The sequence below is a fragment of the Parus major genome, chromosome 12, assembly GCF_001522545.3.
Source record: "Parus major isolate Abel chromosome 12, Parus_major1.1, whole genome shotgun sequence".
In the NCBI taxonomy this organism is placed as follows: domain Eukaryota; kingdom Metazoa; phylum Chordata; class Aves; order Passeriformes; family Paridae; genus Parus; species Parus major.
In genome coordinates, this window is record NC_031781.1 from 20,373,017 (window position 1) to 20,392,002 (window position 18,986).

Consider the following 18,986-nt stretch of genomic DNA (forward strand, 5'->3'; position numbering starts at 1 on the left):
GGTCCCTTTTCACAGTGCTGCTCTCCAGTGCCTCATTGCCTAGTCTACACTACAGGGTTGCCCCTTCCCAACACTAGCCCTTGTTAAACTTCATATGGTTGGTGATTGCTCATCTCTAATTCGTTGAGGTCTCTGCAAGGCCTCTCTGCCCTTGAGGGAGTTGACAGCTCCTCTCAGTTTAGCATGATGGGCAAACTTACTTGGTATCCCTTCAAGTTCTGCATCCCCTTTGCTCATGAAATATTAAAGAGCACTGGCTCTAAAATGGACCCTGCAGCACCTGGGCTCTAAGGAAGTGAACTCCTTAGAGAGATTTTCAAGATCCTGACATAATCTTCTATGAGGCTTCTTGAATAGCAAACTCAATTTATTTTATGTATTTTAAAAGTTACATATGTCTCTTAAAACCTGCTTATTATTTTATTACTGTTGATAAAGGATGACACCATGGTACATACCATTATAATAACCCTGATTAATTTTTAACCCTGATTTTACAAAACATTACTCTGCTTTATAATTGCCCATTGGAATTTTTTTTCCTCCTTCTTTTTTCCACCTATTTAGCAATAGGCTGTGATTTGGAGGTTCCACTAGCTACAGCTTGACACAGTGAAATTATGACAAATATTTCAAAACTTGTGAAGCAAAGCATATATATTCATGAAGAAAGAAAGAAAGAGTTTGCATGCACTGCTGTCTCCTTTGCCACATGCACAGTAAGGACCTTAGTGATGGCCATATGAACAGTATGGACAGAACTATCATCAGTACCAGTGGTTTCATGCATCCTCCTGCTTCAGCTGTCCACTGTTCCCTGAAGCAGTGAGGACTGATGATAAAAGCTGATCTTGCAGCCTCTCAGAAATCTGCAGTAGAGGAAATGGACTGCTAGAACCCTATGGGAAGTTCCCACAAGTCCTTGGGCTTCAGACACACTTCTTGTTTGCCAGAATACTTTTGAATAATTTGGATTCCCAGACTGCTCAGAATTTGATATTGGAGCATCATTATTCAGCACTGCTCCATGCACACACGTTCCCCAAAACAACAGTTGACAACACAAAGAAGGATATGCTTCCTCTTTAATTCCCTTTTTTCCTGTTACTGCTTTCCTTTTACCCCCCACCGTCTTTTTATAATTATCTCTTTTGTGACAAGTACCCAGTATCATTAGAGTCAGTGCAAGTTTTCTAACCTCTAGTCTCAAGTTGATTGATATAAACAAGTTTATGCCCTGCTGAACTGCTGGCATCCATATATATATATATACTCTCTGTCTAAAAGCTTCTAGATGGTTTTTCTGAATGCTTTAAGGGCTAGTTAATTGCGAACCTTGGCTTCTTCTAATTAAGTCTGAGTTAAACATGCCCCGAGTGTCAGTGGAGCAGTCTGTATGTGTGCTGGAGCTGTGTGTTCCAAGCTGTGACTCCAAAAATCTCCTATACTCCAGCCCTGCCAGATAGAGCATTAAACAGTTTCCCATTTGATAGCAGCTTCCTGCAACCCATTTTCAAAACAAGTGGCCTTTGTAGAGAAATTCTTATAAGGGTGAGATAAGAGACAGGCTCTGAGTTGCAAAGTCTTGTGGTTGGGGGACAGTTAGGGGACCTGCCAGTTTCAGCAGCCCATACTGTGCTGCACAGAGGCCACAACATCCTTGTAAACAGAGACTGGACTCAGGAAACAGACACACAGCAAAACTCACAAAACATCCTGCCAGGAAACACCAGATTCAACAATACCATCAGCCTGCACAAAACAGCCAGCTCAAGTAACATTATGATACACACAACATACACCTGCAGAAACATTTGAAATTTGTCTTTACACTGTTATGCCTATATGTGCTGTGCACAGACATACAATGCTCCTTATAGGCAGATATATATTCAGAGCACACCACTAAAGCATACCTCAAAAGCACAAGTGGGAGTCTGGCACACACCCAAGTTTTACAGTATACTAACTACCTCTTCAGTTTGGTGGCCTCATCTTCTGGGATGTGTAGGGATTAAATTCTCAAGGTTATCATGCTCTTGCTCTGAAATTCTTTCCAGGTCCTGGTCTTGATTTAGATTCAGTCAGAGTAAGTTTGCTACTAAGAACTTCAGAAAATGCTATTAATGTAAAAATATCTTTGGGATAGTGAAGATAAATACACTTATTCTATCAAAACTAAGCCGAATTACATCTATACATGCTAGCTTTTGGTGATCTTTTTGAGTCACTGATGACATCTGAAGCATTAAAAAAATGTTCTGAAAGGTTTGGGTTTTGATTAGTACACAAAGCTGAGTTTTACAAGTGTTTTAAAGGATTATAAAATGGTCCTTAGAAGATAAAGGCTTTAAATAAATGTCAGTTTTAAGAGACAATGTTTAGGAAATTATTCTTGTCTTGGGGTTTTGGCATGGGTTTTTCTCCCACAGTGTCCCCAGGCATCAGAGTCAAGACAGCACTGACAGAGGGAAGGATATTTTCATGTGGGCATGGCCTTTTAGTGAAAGGTGTTGCCAGTGATGGTTGGTAGGACCTTAAGACTGACACAATAACCACGCTGTGTGCCAAGACAGAAATATGCTGACATAGCTATGCAGTAGTTGTCTTGCTGTATTGACAGGCTAAACAGTCCTTTAAGCAATGCAGGAGTGGTAGTGGCATAGGTAGGGGCAGTGGTGGCACCACTGAGAATCAATAGCAATAGTAGTGACAGAGCAGATAAAGCAAGACCATTCAGAAGTTAATGCAGGAATTACCAATTCCACAGTAACTTTCCTGCAATTTCACTGTACATGGAATTGCTTTGCAACCTGGGGAGCATTCATATGGAGGAGAATGGAGTAAAAGAAAAAAAAATAAATCACTGAACCCAAAGGTAGATATTTACCAATAAGTTTTAAGTAGTTTCAACCATCAAATCACCCTCTCCCTGCCCATACTGGAGATACAGTATAGGAAGCCTGAAGTGATTACAACTTCAGTGTGCTAGACTAGAAAATAAGCCAGGTTTATGTGTCTCTTGCTTCATGAAAGTGACCATTATGACTAGCTCCACCCCATTCTTTGCATGACAGCACATTTGGTCACAATTTGCCTTGCTGACTGAAAAGAAGAAAAACCCACTTTTTCTGAATACTGAGAGCATCTATTAACAAGACATTGGCTACTCTAATGTCTCTAGCTGTCAAGAGTCACTTCTCATTTTGCAGTTAACATCTGACTATGAACATTTGAACTTTCCCCAGAAAATAGTTTCTAAACTAGAGAGTGCCAGAAAGTAATTTCTGTGCTTGCTTTGTTCCAGTAATACTTTCGGCCTCTTGTGATTTTTGACCTTCAAGCTGATACAACCATTTTGAATGACTTGAAATTTATATACATTTATCCCATGTTTAAATTACTTTCCTCTCAATGTTTATTATCAACCTGATTTCTGATCTTCCTTTCAAATTCTCTATATCAGCTACAACAGCTGAGTTTGTAGCACTGCAGTGTTTGTCATAGTAATGGGTTATGATGGCAGCAACAACACTGGAAGATTAAAGGGTAGCAATATCTTGGAATTTTGTCCCAGTTTTAGCCACAATTCCAGAATACTGGTGAAGGCAAGTGATTCAGAAGAGCGATCAGTAGAGATGTAATTATCATGTTATTAAGCAGTCATCAGTAGACTTCAGAGTTACTGCTGCTGAGAATATTGTTTCTTAAGACCAGCTTCTGGAGTTCCTGGCATAGCCTTTTTCCTGTGACTGTAACAAAATCATGATTTTGACATTTATTGTACTTGTTACAGTCCATTGATGCTAACTCTGTAAAACATAACTGCATCTATTTTATATTTGAAGATTTGCATAAAATCCATCATTTTCAGTACATGAAAATCTGAATTTTCAAAGAAACCACTGAAACCATCAAAAAAGTACAGCACCAGCACTTTGCTCATCCCATCTGATCTTTGATTATGACTGCAATGTGTGATTGAGGAGGGCAAGAAGCTTGTGCATACACTCATGCAAAGATAGGAGTTATAAGAGGGAGAAATAAGAAGGATTAATACAAAATATATGGTTTATGTAATAAGCCATCACTCCTCCTTACAATGATCCAATGTGAAAAGCTGTCAGCACTCAAAGGCAACAGCAAATACATATTCCAGGTATATAATTCATTTATTTTAAAATACATTTTGCAAGCAATATTTTAATGTTACTAGTAGCAGTATTGCTTAGATCTTTATGGCATTTTTCTGGGAGGGAACTCTAAAGAATTTTGCAAACATTAAGAGGTAATCAGGTTACAAAGTTCTAAAACACAGGCAAGTATCATATTACCTTTCATATTGATAAGTGCATAAAAATATGTGTAGTTACACAATAAGCTAATTGAAAAGTTGAGAACAGAGCTCAGGAGCCTGGAGTCTCAGATACTCTCTAACTGCTCAACAGACTATGTGATACAAAACAGAAAGCATAAGTGTTCATTCATATATCTCCAAAACAGTGGAGCTTCATCTGTTTTGATTTGCAAATACTTGCAGTAGGCTTGTGGGCCCCTCTAAAGAGTATTCCAGCCAAATGATGAAAGGTCCATTTTTCCTAATTTTCCTAGAAGAATATTGCAAACTGTCACTGAAAACTGTTGTTCTAATCCACACTAGGAGGTGTGTATTTAGAGGAACTATACTGAGGCAAGCACAAAATTATCAGGTAATTTACATATATGAGGACAGCAGGAGCTGAAACCCAGTCCTTCATGTAAGATACAAATCCCTCCCAGTGTGACCAAAGTAAATTTTCAGCTACTTTAGCAGTAGGGTATTCTCTCTCTCTTCTGATTAAATCTTCTAAGGTCTTAGGACTTTCAAGTGTGCAGCTTAATTCCTGATGGTATTCAGGAGTTCTCATCTTCCTGATCCCCTTGAAAACTTGCAGTTCTTTGCAGAATTAGGTCCTGGTGAAGGCTGTATGTAACTGTGGCACAACCAGAGGGTTGCACAGCACACATTCCTGTATGTGGGGCCAGCGAGACGTATGAAAGGACTACAGACCTGTTAGCAATAGGAACTAACTCAGCACATCTCTGTTGATGGTTAAATTACTTGCAGCCTTAAATCTGCCAGGCTTCAGGGTCGCATAAATACATGGAAAGATATGAGAGAGATAGTAAAAATGTAAAAAAATCTTACCAAGAACAAATGTCGAGGACGTCTGTTTTTGCCAGAGACTTTCATTAGTGTTCCCTCTTTAACAAAGATCTGAAGGAGAAAACAGCAGATTGTAATCCTGAGATTTCATTCGGAATCTTACTGAGGAAAGAGAGTCTTTCCCCTGGGGAAGGCACTACTCCAACACCATTCATCAGCACAAGAAGAGATAGAGAATTTCAACACTTGTTTCCAGCCTTACTCCTTATAATCTGGCTTAGTCTTTGCCTGCGTTAGCTCTGCTGCCCTTTATGGCTTGCATTTGTGTCAGTACAAAATGGGTTGGAAACCCACTCAGCCCACTCTTTCTGCACTGTGGACTGTGCTCAGAGGTGACTGTCACAGATTGAAAGCTAACATGTAATGGGCTTTAGAAAAGAATTCTTGTCTTTAAAAGTCCTCTAATATAGACATATCAAAGCGAAAAGCTGAAACCATGGGTTTTAGTATGCTACACCAACTTAAATATACCTGCATATATAATTTGTATAATTTTGCAAGCACAATATTTTTTCAGTCCATCCTGTTATGGATGTTAAATATGAGCAGCAAGCAGGGAGCACTGTGCCTGTGGAAAAGCAGGCCACATAACTTTCTCAGACTCGCCTGAGAAAGAGGCCTGGGAAATCATAAGGAGGAATTAAACAATCCTCAGAGATAGAAGACAGCCTTGCAGGTGTTGTTTGTCAGTTTCCTGTTTTCTTGCAAGAGAAGGTAGAGGGTGGTGTACCCCACTGACCAATGATGGTGATGCGTTAGTTCACTGACCAATAAGAGTTTTAACTTTCTGGACTTTTGCGTATTGGTCTATAAAAGAAGATCTCAGGTAATAAACCTTGTTCTCCTGTTCAATGCACAAGAGAGTCCGTGTCGTTACTACCTTGCCATTCCCAATATAGTGCGACATCCTGTTACTATGTATGTAGGTAGGACTTGTGTATATGAGCAGTTAAACCAGCACACTAGAACTTCATTGCAGTAATGTTTGAAAAAGTTTGCTATAACTGAACCACACACATGTGGATTAACAGTCATCTGCTCTTTTCAGACAGAGATCAGAATCTATAGTGTACTTTTCCAATCTAGAACAGTTTATAATCAAAGAGACAAATCCTGCAAATTCTGTATGCTGGGCTTTGCAGAATTTGTTAAAGTATTACCTGGTCAGGGCAAGTGAGAATACTGATGTTAAAGAGAAAAACAAAAGTTGACTGCAATATTTGGATGATGAGTATTCTTGTGTTATAAGTATGCATGCCTAGAAAATTGCTTCATGAATTTTGCTAAAGATATTGGTGGACTGAAAGGAAATTCAGAGTTGCAGAACCCAAGAAAGAAATCTTTTGAAGTACAGAAGCAGGTTGGAGCTGAGGAAACTGGACAGGTTTTAAAGCCAGAAGAAATTTGCATTTGATGTGGATAGCAAGACAGAGCTGTACACTCGCTCACATTTCTGTTGATGAGTTGCTTAAAAACAGCATGTTATATTAAAAGCTCCATGGGGGAATGGTGAAAATAAAAATTTGAAAACAAATTAATTGCCCAAATTAAAGGTTCTTAGCAAGCCAAATAAAGCACAGAGTCTTTTCAAGTTGCAAGCAATTCCTGCTATAGTTGCAGCCTTTTGACAGGAGGAAAGCAGTAGTTCCATCAAAATGCACTACACTTGGGGTGTCTGAGGACAGCTGAAATAAAAAGCCAAATGGCGGCTCTGTGTAAAAGCAGAGACAGTGCATGTCTTTCCTAGCATGACATTATTTTTGTGCATTGCTAGAGTGATGTTTTTTACACAAACCAGTGCTCCAACTCGTATCACAATAGCTCAGTAAACAATATGTGTAGACGTCTGAAACATGGCCATCCAGATAGAGATACTGCAGGCCAGAAACAATCCCCTTAGCAGCATAGGTCTGCTTGCAGCACTCACCCTTCCTGGCTGGAGGAGGCCGCTCTGCCCTCTCACACTGTGTTCAATGTGTACTAGCTTCTGCAAGTTTTCCTGGGAGAGAAAAACAGCATTTAGAAGGCTGCATAGAGACTGTTTTCATACAAGCAGGCAAATTTTCCCTCACCATTTAATTTCTTTAGAACAGATATTACAGAATTAGGTTTCTGAGAGAATGGAGACCAAGGATTTACACCCAGAAAGTCTTCTTCCTGCCTTATGGATTTTACAAAACCTTATCACCTGCATTCACATCTGGTGTGACCTTCTCCAGTTCTTCTTACTTGTAATTCCCCAGTTCACCTTCCAAAGGAAATGCTAATTTCATATGATAGTTATACTTTGGCTTCTTTGCCAGCTTTCTGGCTCTATGAACTACTAAAATAGGGACACAGTATCTGCTCCAAAGGCCTGTGCATAAGTGCCATGACACAGATAATCCAAAGCAAACTTTGATACTTTAAGGCTGTTGCTAGGATTATCTGAAGATTTACATTCTGTGATAATGGATTAATGCCTGTGCAATAGGGGATTTAGAAGGTACACTAGTAAGCAGGCAATGAAGCTGCATTTCTGTTTGGATGCTTTGCAAAAACTAGGAAGTTTATGGTTCAACTCTGATACTATGAACTATCTACCTGGCCTTAAAGCAAAGTCAGTCAGTGGGCGCTGGCACCAGGCATAAATTGATCTGTGAAGATGGTAAATATGATTAATCTAGATAAGTCTGTGCCCCCATAAAAAAATCAGATTAATATAAGAAGGAAGAAGGGATGTCTGTACCTTTGCAATATTGCTAGTCTTTTTAAATTTCTTTCCATTTAACAGGTGAGGCTGTTGAAACAGAGGCTTGTGCATAGGATTCAGCTGTGGATTTTATCTTATCAGAACAGTAGAATGGGCTGCCCAGAAGCAGTGAGTCATCACAGGAATATGCCAAAAACTGGGAGACTCCTATCTAAGTTAGCCACTGTATTCTGTATCTTCAGTTATACACTCAGTTAAACTACAGACTAAGGGCCATACCTGATACAGCTTTGTGACCTGACAGCCTTTGAGTACAGTTTTCTGCTACAACAGGCAATGGTCTGTTTTCCTTTGCTCCGTTGACTGGCATTAATATACCCCTGGGATTAGTGAGACTTGATCAGATTATACACTGTATCTGTCTGATACAAATCAGTGGTGTATACAGAATCAGCAAATTAATAAAGTTATTATAGATACCAGAAGGAGCATATCCAAGTCAACATGATGGTATGTCAAGGCTAATTTACCAGATTTCAGTTAACACAATTCACGTACCTATCCAGGCTTGCTTTTTTGAGATAAGCCTGAAATACCTCCCTATCTTACTGCCCTAGTGAAATACTGCACTTGTTTAGCATGATACTAAGTTTAGTTCTTAATCAGTAACTGGACGTCAAATACATGGGAATATCTACAAGGCTTGACCAGCACAGGGCTGCACTGTGCCCATGCAATGTAATTAACAGTTCACACATTTTCAAGAATGTGAGCTGTCAGATATCTCTTTTGCAAATCAGGAAGTAATAAATGGATTTTTTCAGGTCACTTCTAAATTCTGTAGACAAATAAAATGGAAGCAACATACAAAGCAATAGCACAAGAAATATCAGGGATCACGGGACAGCTCATTTTCGCAAAAGATATTGGCAAAGGACTTTCTTGTCACTGAAGGGTATTTTAGCCTGGGAAAACTTGTTCATTTGACAGCTTCCACAATGAAAACCTGTTTTTCATCTGCAGAAAAAGCAGTGTTCCTCTGTGAGCACACTCATGCCGGTGCTAGCACTACTCATTTTGTTTTCTTCCAGAGTGAGAGGAGAAGTTGCAGCAGCTCAGCTTTTCTCAGGACTGTTGGCAGAGGTGCCTGTTGAAATGCTGATGTTTGCGATATGGACACATGCTCACCAGGAAACGGACAGAGAAGTATTGAACTCATTTCCTGAAGGAAGTCAAACAGCCATCACTTGTGAAGGCTGGTGGTTTATCTGGGAATGTGGGCAGCTGGGAAGGGGTATAATTTCCTGTCAGTTGCCAAAAATTCTCAGTTTATATAGCTTTCTTCCTTGGTCTTAAAATGATCATCATTCTTCTTTCAAAGATCTTTCAAAATCCTACCACTAAGGAACAAAAGCAAAGCTCCACCCAGATAGTACTGCAGAAGTGGGTGTCAGAAATACTGCTGTGGCCATTTTTGCAGTGAAATGCAGCTTCCATAATTTTATCATGAATTTTATCTGTGCAGCAGGAACACCTCTGCAAGGAATTCATCAGCTGTTAATAGTAACAGTGATTTGTAGCTCTTAGCATCTCAGGGCCTCTAACACATTGTCTGCATTCAGAGGGCAATACAAACACTGCTTAGTTCGTCTCCTGGAATTACAGATAGATATAACACTCTGTGGTGGTAGTGGTGGTGTGCCTCTACTTCTCTTTTTACATCTGTAAACTGAAAGTAATATTTTCCTACATGGTGAAAATGCTGTGGAGATAGTTATGGTCATAATTTGCTTGAAAATCCTGGGTTCCCAGGAAAAATTACTGGAGTCTTATTATCATAAAACAAAAACAACAACAAAAAAGCTAATAATGGGTCACTGGTATTCAGTAGAAAATGTTGATCCTAATTCAGTGTTCCTGTGAGATTTTTGGAGAGTCATTTGATGAGCTGGTACATGGGAACAGAAATCTTCCTCTTTACAGGTACATGCCAAATCTAAGTTATTTCTTAGAAATTCATCCAAGTACATGACAATTTATTAATGCTCAAAAATACCTGGCATTGTTCAGTTTCTTCTGTAATTAGAGTAATTATTTGCTTTTATGTTTTCTGTTTGCTTTTTTTTTTTTAACTGAGAGAAAGAAGTGCTGGTTGTGGCTTTTGTGCTTGGGATGTTAATTCAGGAGGACAACCTCTGATTTAGCAGAAAATTGAACTTTGTTTCTCATGAACCTGTGCCTTCACAAAGCCCCCTGCATTCACACAAAAGGGAAAGGAGGAGATTTTGTTTTGTCTCTTCCTTAACAAAGTTTTGAAAAAAGAGATATGCTCTGATTATATGATAAAAAGTAAGTGTAAAAATCTATTGGAATTTGTGATGAAATTATTCCAAAACAGACATTATTAATAGCAATTATTATGCAGTCTGTAACATCTGTAAGACTCAGATGATATGATGATGTTATTCAAATAAAAACATGGCTTAGCAGAGGCAAAATTATTTCATGGCAATGCAACACAGGAAATTTTATTTTGGCCACTTACATATACTTCTAACTTCAGAAAAGTATTTATATAAATATCCCATATATCTGAGTGAAATCTAAGGAAGCAGATGTGCCCAGGAAAAGGTGTGTGACCTTGATCTGTTAGGAACTGAGCTCTTAGAGTCTCAGCCTCTAACACAGATATCTCTAAAGCTCTGAGATTTTTCTGGAAGGTTTTAATGAGATCTCAAGTTTTTGATTAAATATTATTTGTGTACAATGACTGCTTTAATAATGGAAAAATATAATTATAAATTCTTTGCCTAAGGAGAAGGAAAATCAGAATCAATCCAGTTGAAAACTTTGCTTAGTAAGTCTGTAGTTTCAGAGTCTAGTTTATAGAAGGGTCCGATTACATTCCTTTTTATAATAAAACTCTAGGCTTGTTAGACACCCTCCCTGCAACCTACACCTGTTCATTCATCTTCATAACCGATTAGTGTGTTCTTCCCTAACAATTCATGCGCATTCATTTTTTAAGCCTTAAAAGCCTACCTGAAAACAAGCTCTAAGATTGATATTTCACTTCTTTCCTTCATCTGCATCATCTTTATGTGATGATATTACATGTGATGCTTTTTCTCTTTGTCTCCTGAATTTCCTGTTTTGATGCCTGAATGATTAACAACCCTCTCACTGCTCAGGAAATGAAATAATAAAGAAGTGAATTGAACCCCAAAAGGGAAAAAACCCCTTTGTGCTATTGACTATCGTGTCTTACATCTTGCACAGCTGCACTAAAGGGCATACACCAACTCCACATCTGCACTACTGTAAACCAGATCTGTATAAGCCCTTGAGTCTCACCCTGGAGGAGGTTTCAGAATTTAGCAGACATATGTATTCACTTGAACAGATGTGCCAAAAACACACTATTGATCAAGGGAGCATGCATCATGGTAGGACTCACCGCTTGGAGCATGCTGTCATTGGCTTGGTCCGTGATTTCAGAAACTATGAATAAGGCAGCTGAGGGATGAAGGAAAGCAAACACCATATATCACACAAAAGAGTAGAAAAATAAATCAAATCCCTCCTGTTTGCAAGGGCATCCTTTGGCTTCTTTGCCACTTTCATAATAAAACTGCCTAGCAGCTCTGACATGGCACATGGTTCTGTCTCCCCTGCTCCCACTCATCATTCTCTTGTGTGAAACTGCATTAGGCTTGTGCTGACCCAGAGAGTTTATGAGGTCCCTTTTAAGCACCTAGGATGACACTGAATATTTTCTGTAGCGTTTTCTAGTTTCAGATTTTTGTCAATGTCTTGTGATGAATGTAACCCAACATTAGCCACCAAATAGCATGGCAGTCTAAGCCATACTTCTTACTGCTGAGGGAGACATGTCATCCCTTTCTGACAGAAATATGTGTGAAGTGGTGGCATTAATTAACTCCTGGATTCTCCCTTGGCAAATAACCTGGGCTAGGACTTGTTTGCTGGCACTGAGAACAGTGGCATAACATGGCTCAGGTCCCTGTTTCACATCCCTTTCCCTGTGGCACAGGGCTTTCTATCAATTTCTGGCCATAACTTGGGAACCTGCTGGTTAGGAATGGCACAAGTGTCTCCTAACCACAAACGTGGTAGGCAGTTGTGGTCAGAGGGCTTGAGTGTCTGCCCTGCTATTTTTTGAATCACTGGTATAGCTGTAGCTCTACTGTCAGTGACTAGGGTCCTAAATCTTGCATGAGTCTCTACTCTTGGGCAGAATAAACTGACTTTCAGTCAGTCACTGACTTTATTGCTATGAGTTGTTTTGGATTTACGATCGGTGTAAGAGAGGTGAGTTGATTTCATAATACAATGTTACTGCTGCTTACTCCAGCCTGGAAACTACTCCCACAGACACCACAACTAAACCTTCCTTTGTATTCAGTGGGAGTAAGAGACTTCTGCTTTATGTATCTCATGTGTTGGAAAGGATAGTGTTAGCAGTAGATTTGTTCCTGATTTTGCAGAGCTGCTTTTTATGAAATGTCTTCCAACTTTATGTAATGTTGAGGAATCCAGAATACAGATACGCAATTCAAACCTCCTGGGTTTCTCCGAACACAGTAGGCATACCTTAGATAATGGTACACAATCAGGCAGGGGGAGCCATCCAAATTGACTTTACAATGACCAGTCCAAACATTTACAAAGCCAAAGAGGACTAGGATTTCCTCAATGACTGGGGCAAAACTACAGTATATGCACTATGCCTGTATAGATGTTTTCTTCTTCTATAAGTTCCATCACGTCAAAGCTATAGGAAGCCCATATGTTTCAATTAAAAAAAAAAAAAAAAGGATAGGATTCTTGTCCTAAATAATTTGGTTAAATCAGTAATCAGTTCTTGGAGATTTTACATCTAACCTATCAATGCAAAATCTTCAAATACACACAAATCTTCCATATACTACCGGTATAGAGGTCTTGCACCTCTTTAGGAGCACCTCTTTAGCAAAACGGAAGTTTTCTTCTACCAATTGCATTTTACCTTGGGTGGCTTCATACTCTGTAGAATCAGGACAAAGATTATTCAAGTAATCTGTAGTAAATGATCAAACAAACACAGACATCCAAGAATCAGAATACAGATCAACATAATTTGTAGTGTTACACAGTTAGCTAAAACATTAAATCCTAATCACAAAATCAGACACTGGCTGGGGCTGGGGAAGGAACATTAAGTATTATCTTGTTCCAATCCTTCTGCCATGGCCAGAAACACCTTCCAGCAGAACAGGTTGCCCAAAGCCCCATCCAGCCTAGGCTTTGAAGACTTCCAGGAATGGGGCATCCACAGTTATGCCCCATAGCACTTTATTCCCAAATAATCAAGTGTATATATAGCCTTCCAAAGCAAAACTCATCTTTGATGGCATTTTTCTTTGAGAATCAATGCAAGAGCATTGATACAGATTTGAGCTTACATAACTTGGCAGGTATAAATAAATAAATAAATAAATAGTGTCAAAAATGTTTCTCAGTCACGACAATTGCTGAGTAGCACCACTTTACAAATAATTGTTTTTCTAAATAATTCTGTTTTCCCATCTGAATGAATGCTGTTGGCTATATTTAGAGTAAATGAATCATATGCTTTTTATGGGCACAGGAAGAAGACACTAGTTCTGTACAAGCAGGGTTCAAATAATTACTACCAAACTCAATCATGTTCTGAAAATAGGTTCTGTAAGATAGATACAATAGTGCTTAAGGTGACAGTAATTATATTTGCATTATATACAAATCTTTAACCAGTGTTTTTCCGGACTACTCTTCCTGGACCACCTGCTTATTCTGTGTCTGTGTCTTTATGTTTTTAAAGACTGTAGTATATAAATGTCACAGTTTTAAGACTGTAGTCTGGAAATACTTCATTCTTAACTTGCTGATTAGTCCAGATCCTAAACTGTGCATCCAAGAACTTGATCTCCATGCTGAAATGGTGCTGTGCATGGATATCTGTTCCCTTGAATGTCCTATCCATATACATTTCTCTTTCTAGTGCTGTGCCTTCCCTGGTATCCTGAACTCCACCTAGCTTTTACCTGCATTCTGGAAAGCATCTGCCTGTACTCAGGCAGGCAGGAAGGGGTTGCGTGATATCATCAGGCAATATTTAGTGTTCCTTTTCACCACTGAAAGCTCTGTCCTCAGCTATGGACTGAGTGGACAAATCCTTTTGGTAGTGGTGCAGTAAGTGGTAACCAATATCCTCATAAATACCCTTCCATATCTGGTAGAATCAGCCAGTTATAACACAAGTACACCTGAGAATCTGAAGGACAACACTGTTCCAGATTCATTCTGTCCGAGCAGTCAGAGGGGCTTGGTTTCTTGAGGTGAAGAACTAAAGTAGTAACCCTATTTTCTGTAATATCTTAATCCAGCAGACTTTATCTCATTATACACAAAAACTTTTATTTTCCCAGTTAGTGTCAGTACCTGGGACAAGGAAGAGGCCAAGTTGTTTCAAGCATAGATGGAATCCAGTCACTGGAGCTTCACTGAAGCTCTTCCAGCTTTCTCACAAAATACCATGCTGCATGTTTGCAATTTATCTTGTGGACCACAGAAATGGGAAAAACAGAGGATAAAAAAAGCTATTTCTGACAGGGATATGCCAATTCCTTTCACATAAACGCAGTATTTGTGTGTATCCACCACAAACACTGTAGATCATGAAAGACTGCTAAGTAGTGCAAGCCACAAATCTGAGAAGTTGCCCTTAATGTAAACACACCCAGAGAGGGAAGAAAGTCAGAAAGTAAGTCCTAGTATTGGTATCCAGTGTTCATTTGTGTTGCTTGTACTGAAAGAACAAACCTAGAGGTGAATATTGAATTGCAACCTTGATCAAACTGTCTGGAGCAAGATGAAGCTGCTGGTAATCTGTGCTGTTAATAAAGTTTTCATATGGTCACTTTGTTGTGCTGCTTTCATAGAAGCCCCTTCTAGTACACCGTGTCCCTCATTGGTTGTATGGGCAAGGTTTATGGCTTCCTTTTTACTGTCCCATGCATAACTTATCTTGCATTCTTGTCCACCCACACATATACATACTCCCAAAATATTTCTCCATCTTTATGTCTATGGATCCTTGCTCTTTTGTGTTCTGGCTAAATTACATGACAACACTAAATTTCATTGTTACATTTTACCAGTTCCTTCCCTAGCCAGCTCTAAACTTCCCAATTCTTTCTGGGGGCCACATCCTGCTTCAGAAAGCCTGATCTGCTCACAGGCTCAGGCTTGCTAGATTTGGGTTGGCTTGCAGGGAAGGAACATTACCCCCACCCCCCGCCCCCCGCCTTGGAGAGAACTCAGGTAGTAGTTATACATATGGTCCTGAATGTAAAGGGAAGGTATAATTGTAAATGTAAAATCTGTAAGTGTACTGTTAATGTAAATTTATATCTCTGCCTCCTATAATGCAGCAAAGTTGGATGGGATATTGACTGATCACTAGCTTTAGGTGTACTTTGCATAGGACTTATGGTGCAGTACTGGGTACAACTGCTTTGTTGGTAAGAAGATGGTGCTTGCCACTGTCATACAGGGTGCAGTGCAGATTCTCCTTGCTGAGGTCACCTGTCTTCTACCATCTCTGATAACTACCCTTGACATAACAAAAAATCAAACCTGTTTGTTGGCAGTGAGGCTGAACTCTGCCTCTCCTGATTCACAGAAGGAAAAAGCCAAGAAGGAATGGCTAAAAGCACCTGATTATGCTTTTTTATGACCTTACAAAATGGCTGTTCTACAGAAGGGCCTGCCTCTTTCCCAGGCTGCCTGTCGCTTTGTAAATCCTCTACTAGGCATATTGAAGTTCCCAGGAGATCCCATACTGTCTTAGTCCTATTTTAGCTGTTATGGCATCAATGTGTAGCACGGTGGAGACACCAGGGAAGTTTCTATTGGGTACTTTGGAGAGTGATTTTACTAACCTGTGAGCATCACACGATACTGGAAGACACGGTGTACCACTTTCAGAAGCTGGTGTTTCACACTGTAAGGGCTGTCACCAGAGCTCTGCTGTCCTCAGTGGAAGGGAAGAAACACAAAGATCAGGGGGGATGTGAGCTCAGCAACAAATTGTCATCTTAGATGTAATCCTAGTTGTTAGCTCTAACACATCCTCAAAGAGCTTGATAAGAAGTGACTGAGAAACCACTCCACTGTGTTTCAGCAAAATATACTCATGGATCTGTAGATTCACCAACACCCATTCTGTATGCATACACATAGTGTGTGGACAAGAGAGACAGAAACAAACACATCATGCACAAGTGAACTTCCCACTTCAGTTTTAGCACCAGGGCTGTGAAAGACTATTCTTCCATTCTACCCTTTGTGTGAGCATTGGAGGAGTTCCAGAAAAAAAAAAATAAAATCCTTGAGTAATCCCCATAGCAAAGCCATGCATTAGTGCATGTAAAAAATTATGTGAGCCTTACCTCAAACTCCTGAATCATGGTAGCCAGTTGGGAATATTTAAGGCACGTTTCATCTAGCAAAGCCAAATTCCTGTCAAACTGCATAATATATGCTGTGTGGTGATTTAACCTTGATTTTCTGGAGAGAAAAATGTCAGCAACTTTCTGGTGTTCATCCCTAAGGCCACAGAAAGAAAAGAAGCAGCAAATAAACAAATACATAAATAAAAGTAAAGAAATAGAGCCATACTTCTTGCTTATTGTATTAGACCCACAGTGCCTCTGTACACTGTGCACCTAAAGTCTAGGCTGAACAGCAGGAAAGAGGGAGTGCTTCAGGACAGACTGACAACACCACAGGCTGCTGTAGCATGGGCAGCATGGGGAGGAATGTGCCTCTGCCACAGCAGCACTGTGAAGCTCCTTTCAGGACATGGCTCCTGCTTCTATAAAGAGACCTTCCAACTGCTGCACTGCTTTGAGCACTGTTTGTGGGGGAGAATATGATATTTGTTGTAATATCAGATCTTCAGCTCTTCTTCACTGACTGTTCTTCAGCACTGCCTCCCTGTCATCTGTCTCAATATTCAGATGCGCAGTATTGTAATATTTATAAAGCATGTACAAGAAGAGATCACAACAAAACCTGAGTTCACAAAAGAGAAATCATACTTAACAGAGTAATGTGAATACCTGGGGATGTCCAGAGCAACAGTCTATGTAATCTGTGCAGACACAAGGAAGGACTTACTGGAAGCTTCAGGTGTGGCAATGACCTGTGACCCTGTGTGAGTACAGGTCTATAACATATGCTGTTAAAGACCTATAATATGTTGTTATAGACATATAACATATCTGTTGTGTTGGCAGCATTTGCAATACGCTCCTCTTTTATCCCCAGTGCCACAGAGTAGTTCTGGACAGAGCTCTTAGGGCATTTATGGTTGCCTTCCTTTTGTCTTAGGGAACTGACAGCATGATGTTAGGGTAGAGTTGTGGCTTCTTTAGTACCCAAGACATTTTAGATGCCAGCTGGAAACACTATGTCTGTTTGTGTTCTAAGTGTATAAATCATAAATCATTGGTGACACTTTTTAAGTCTTTCTGCCAACAGTCCCTTGGTAGGCACAAACCAAAACCCTTTCCTTGTTGTTTGCTTTGACTGAGAAGTGCAGGCTGCAAGGAGACCTGTGCCCTACATTTAGGATTGTTACTGAAAAATTCTCCTCATTTAACTGACTTCCTAAATTTCTCAGTGGCTGTACAGAAATAGGATCATCCATTCTCAGTGACCACTGACTCCTGGAGTTTAGCAAGTTGGAGGTGTAGGGCTTTAGGGTCCCTCATTAATAGAACCTGGCAGGCTGGCTTAAGTTAGGGGTCTCCTCAGTTGAATGAATTTTGGAGTGTTGTCTGTCCTAGTCATGGTCTTATTCTCTCATGGAAAGGCTTTGCCCTGTAAGGATGTTTGATGGAGTCTCATTAACAGGGTGCCAGTGTCTGTTTGGCTTGGAAGCCTGGGGTAGCAGATCCCTGTCTTGGTGCTGGGAGCAAGGGGCTGTCACTAAACTGAGAGCTACACAGCTGTTAGGTAAATTTCTGTAAGCAGATGATCTTTAGGATAAGTTCTAATGTAAGTTCTTCCTGCTTCCCACAGCATGAGTCTGTGACCTTCAGGCCATGAGTGTGAAGCCGCTTGGTGATGACTGAGAACTGACAAGGGATAATGCATATGAAGCTAGCTGTTCTCACGCTGACTGACGGGGCCATTTCAGAGTCATGGACTGTTCCCTGCAGACATATTTCAGCATTTGATTTCTTAACCTGACAGCCTTTACATTTACTTTCTTCCTGTCTACACAAAATCTGCTAAAGTAGTTCAGGTTCTACTCTTTTCATTTCTGCTGGGAGGGTCAAGGGAACACCTAGGAGTTCACCCACCTGCTGTGGAGGGTATGTTAAGGTCATCAAACTATGCCATTCTGTACTTGCCATTTAAGGACTCTCTCTTCCAGTTCTTCCAGGATGTCTTGGTGTAATTCATAAATTTCAGGGAGTTCACTTAAACCCTGTTTAAGTTTAACTTCTTCTTGTTCATCTTCATCATCATCTCCAAGCACTTTCAAGATACCTTCATAGAAATCCTGTGAACAACAGCACTGAAATGAGGCAAACAGACTTAAAATATCTTTTCTGAAATTATTATTACACTTTCTCGACTACTAAACTATGCTTTCTAGGAATTAAAAGATATGCTATCGACAGCAATAGTGTTCAGTATAGCAAGGACATAAATATAATATGTTTTCTTCCATCCATTAGTTCATACAGAGTTTCAGCTGAATTCCACAATGCTTTAAATCTAAAATGGAACATTACATCATATCAAGCGATAAGACCCTTATGCATACAATTTGGTATCTTTTTATTTACCTTTCCTTTTCCCCCTGCTTTTCTGGGTGTGGTTTGTCTCATTTTTACAGCATTTCTTAACCCACAACATAATTTTTAAAGATGGAGGATAAAATTCTCACCTCATTGGATCCAACAGTTTGACATGGAAAACATGACCAACTACATGCCTTGTGCTAGAATTTGCACTAGCTACACTTCT

At 39.8% G+C, this 18,986-nt stretch overlaps 1 protein-coding gene across 4 annotated transcripts in view; it reads right to left on the minus strand.

The window, feature by feature from the left end:
- FGD5 (FYVE, RhoGEF and PH domain containing 5) overlaps nt 1–18,986 on the minus strand; it is a 77,290-nt gene that overhangs the window by 18,620 nt on the left and 39,684 nt on the right. For 3 of the 4 annotated variants that reach the window (XR_001523906.3, XM_015641022.1, XM_015641020.2), the window contains exons 6-12: nt 18,365–18,516; nt 16,394–16,550; nt 15,884–15,971; nt 12,928–12,978; nt 11,356–11,414; nt 7,134–7,205; nt 5,189–5,257 (exon numbers count right to left, since the gene is read on the minus strand). Coding sequence is in view for 3 of the 4 variants with exons in the window: in XM_015641022.1 (XP_015496508.1) it covers nt 5,189–5,257; nt 7,134–7,205; nt 11,356–11,414; nt 12,928–12,978; nt 15,884–15,971; nt 16,394–16,550; nt 18,365–18,516 (648 nt within the window). In the remaining variant the exon portion in view is untranslated. The remainder of the gene's footprint in view (nt 1–5,188; nt 5,258–7,133; nt 7,206–11,355; nt 11,415–12,927; nt 12,979–15,883; nt 15,972–16,393; nt 16,551–18,364; nt 18,517–18,986) is intronic. The other variant, XM_015641021.3, reaches the window with a different exon arrangement.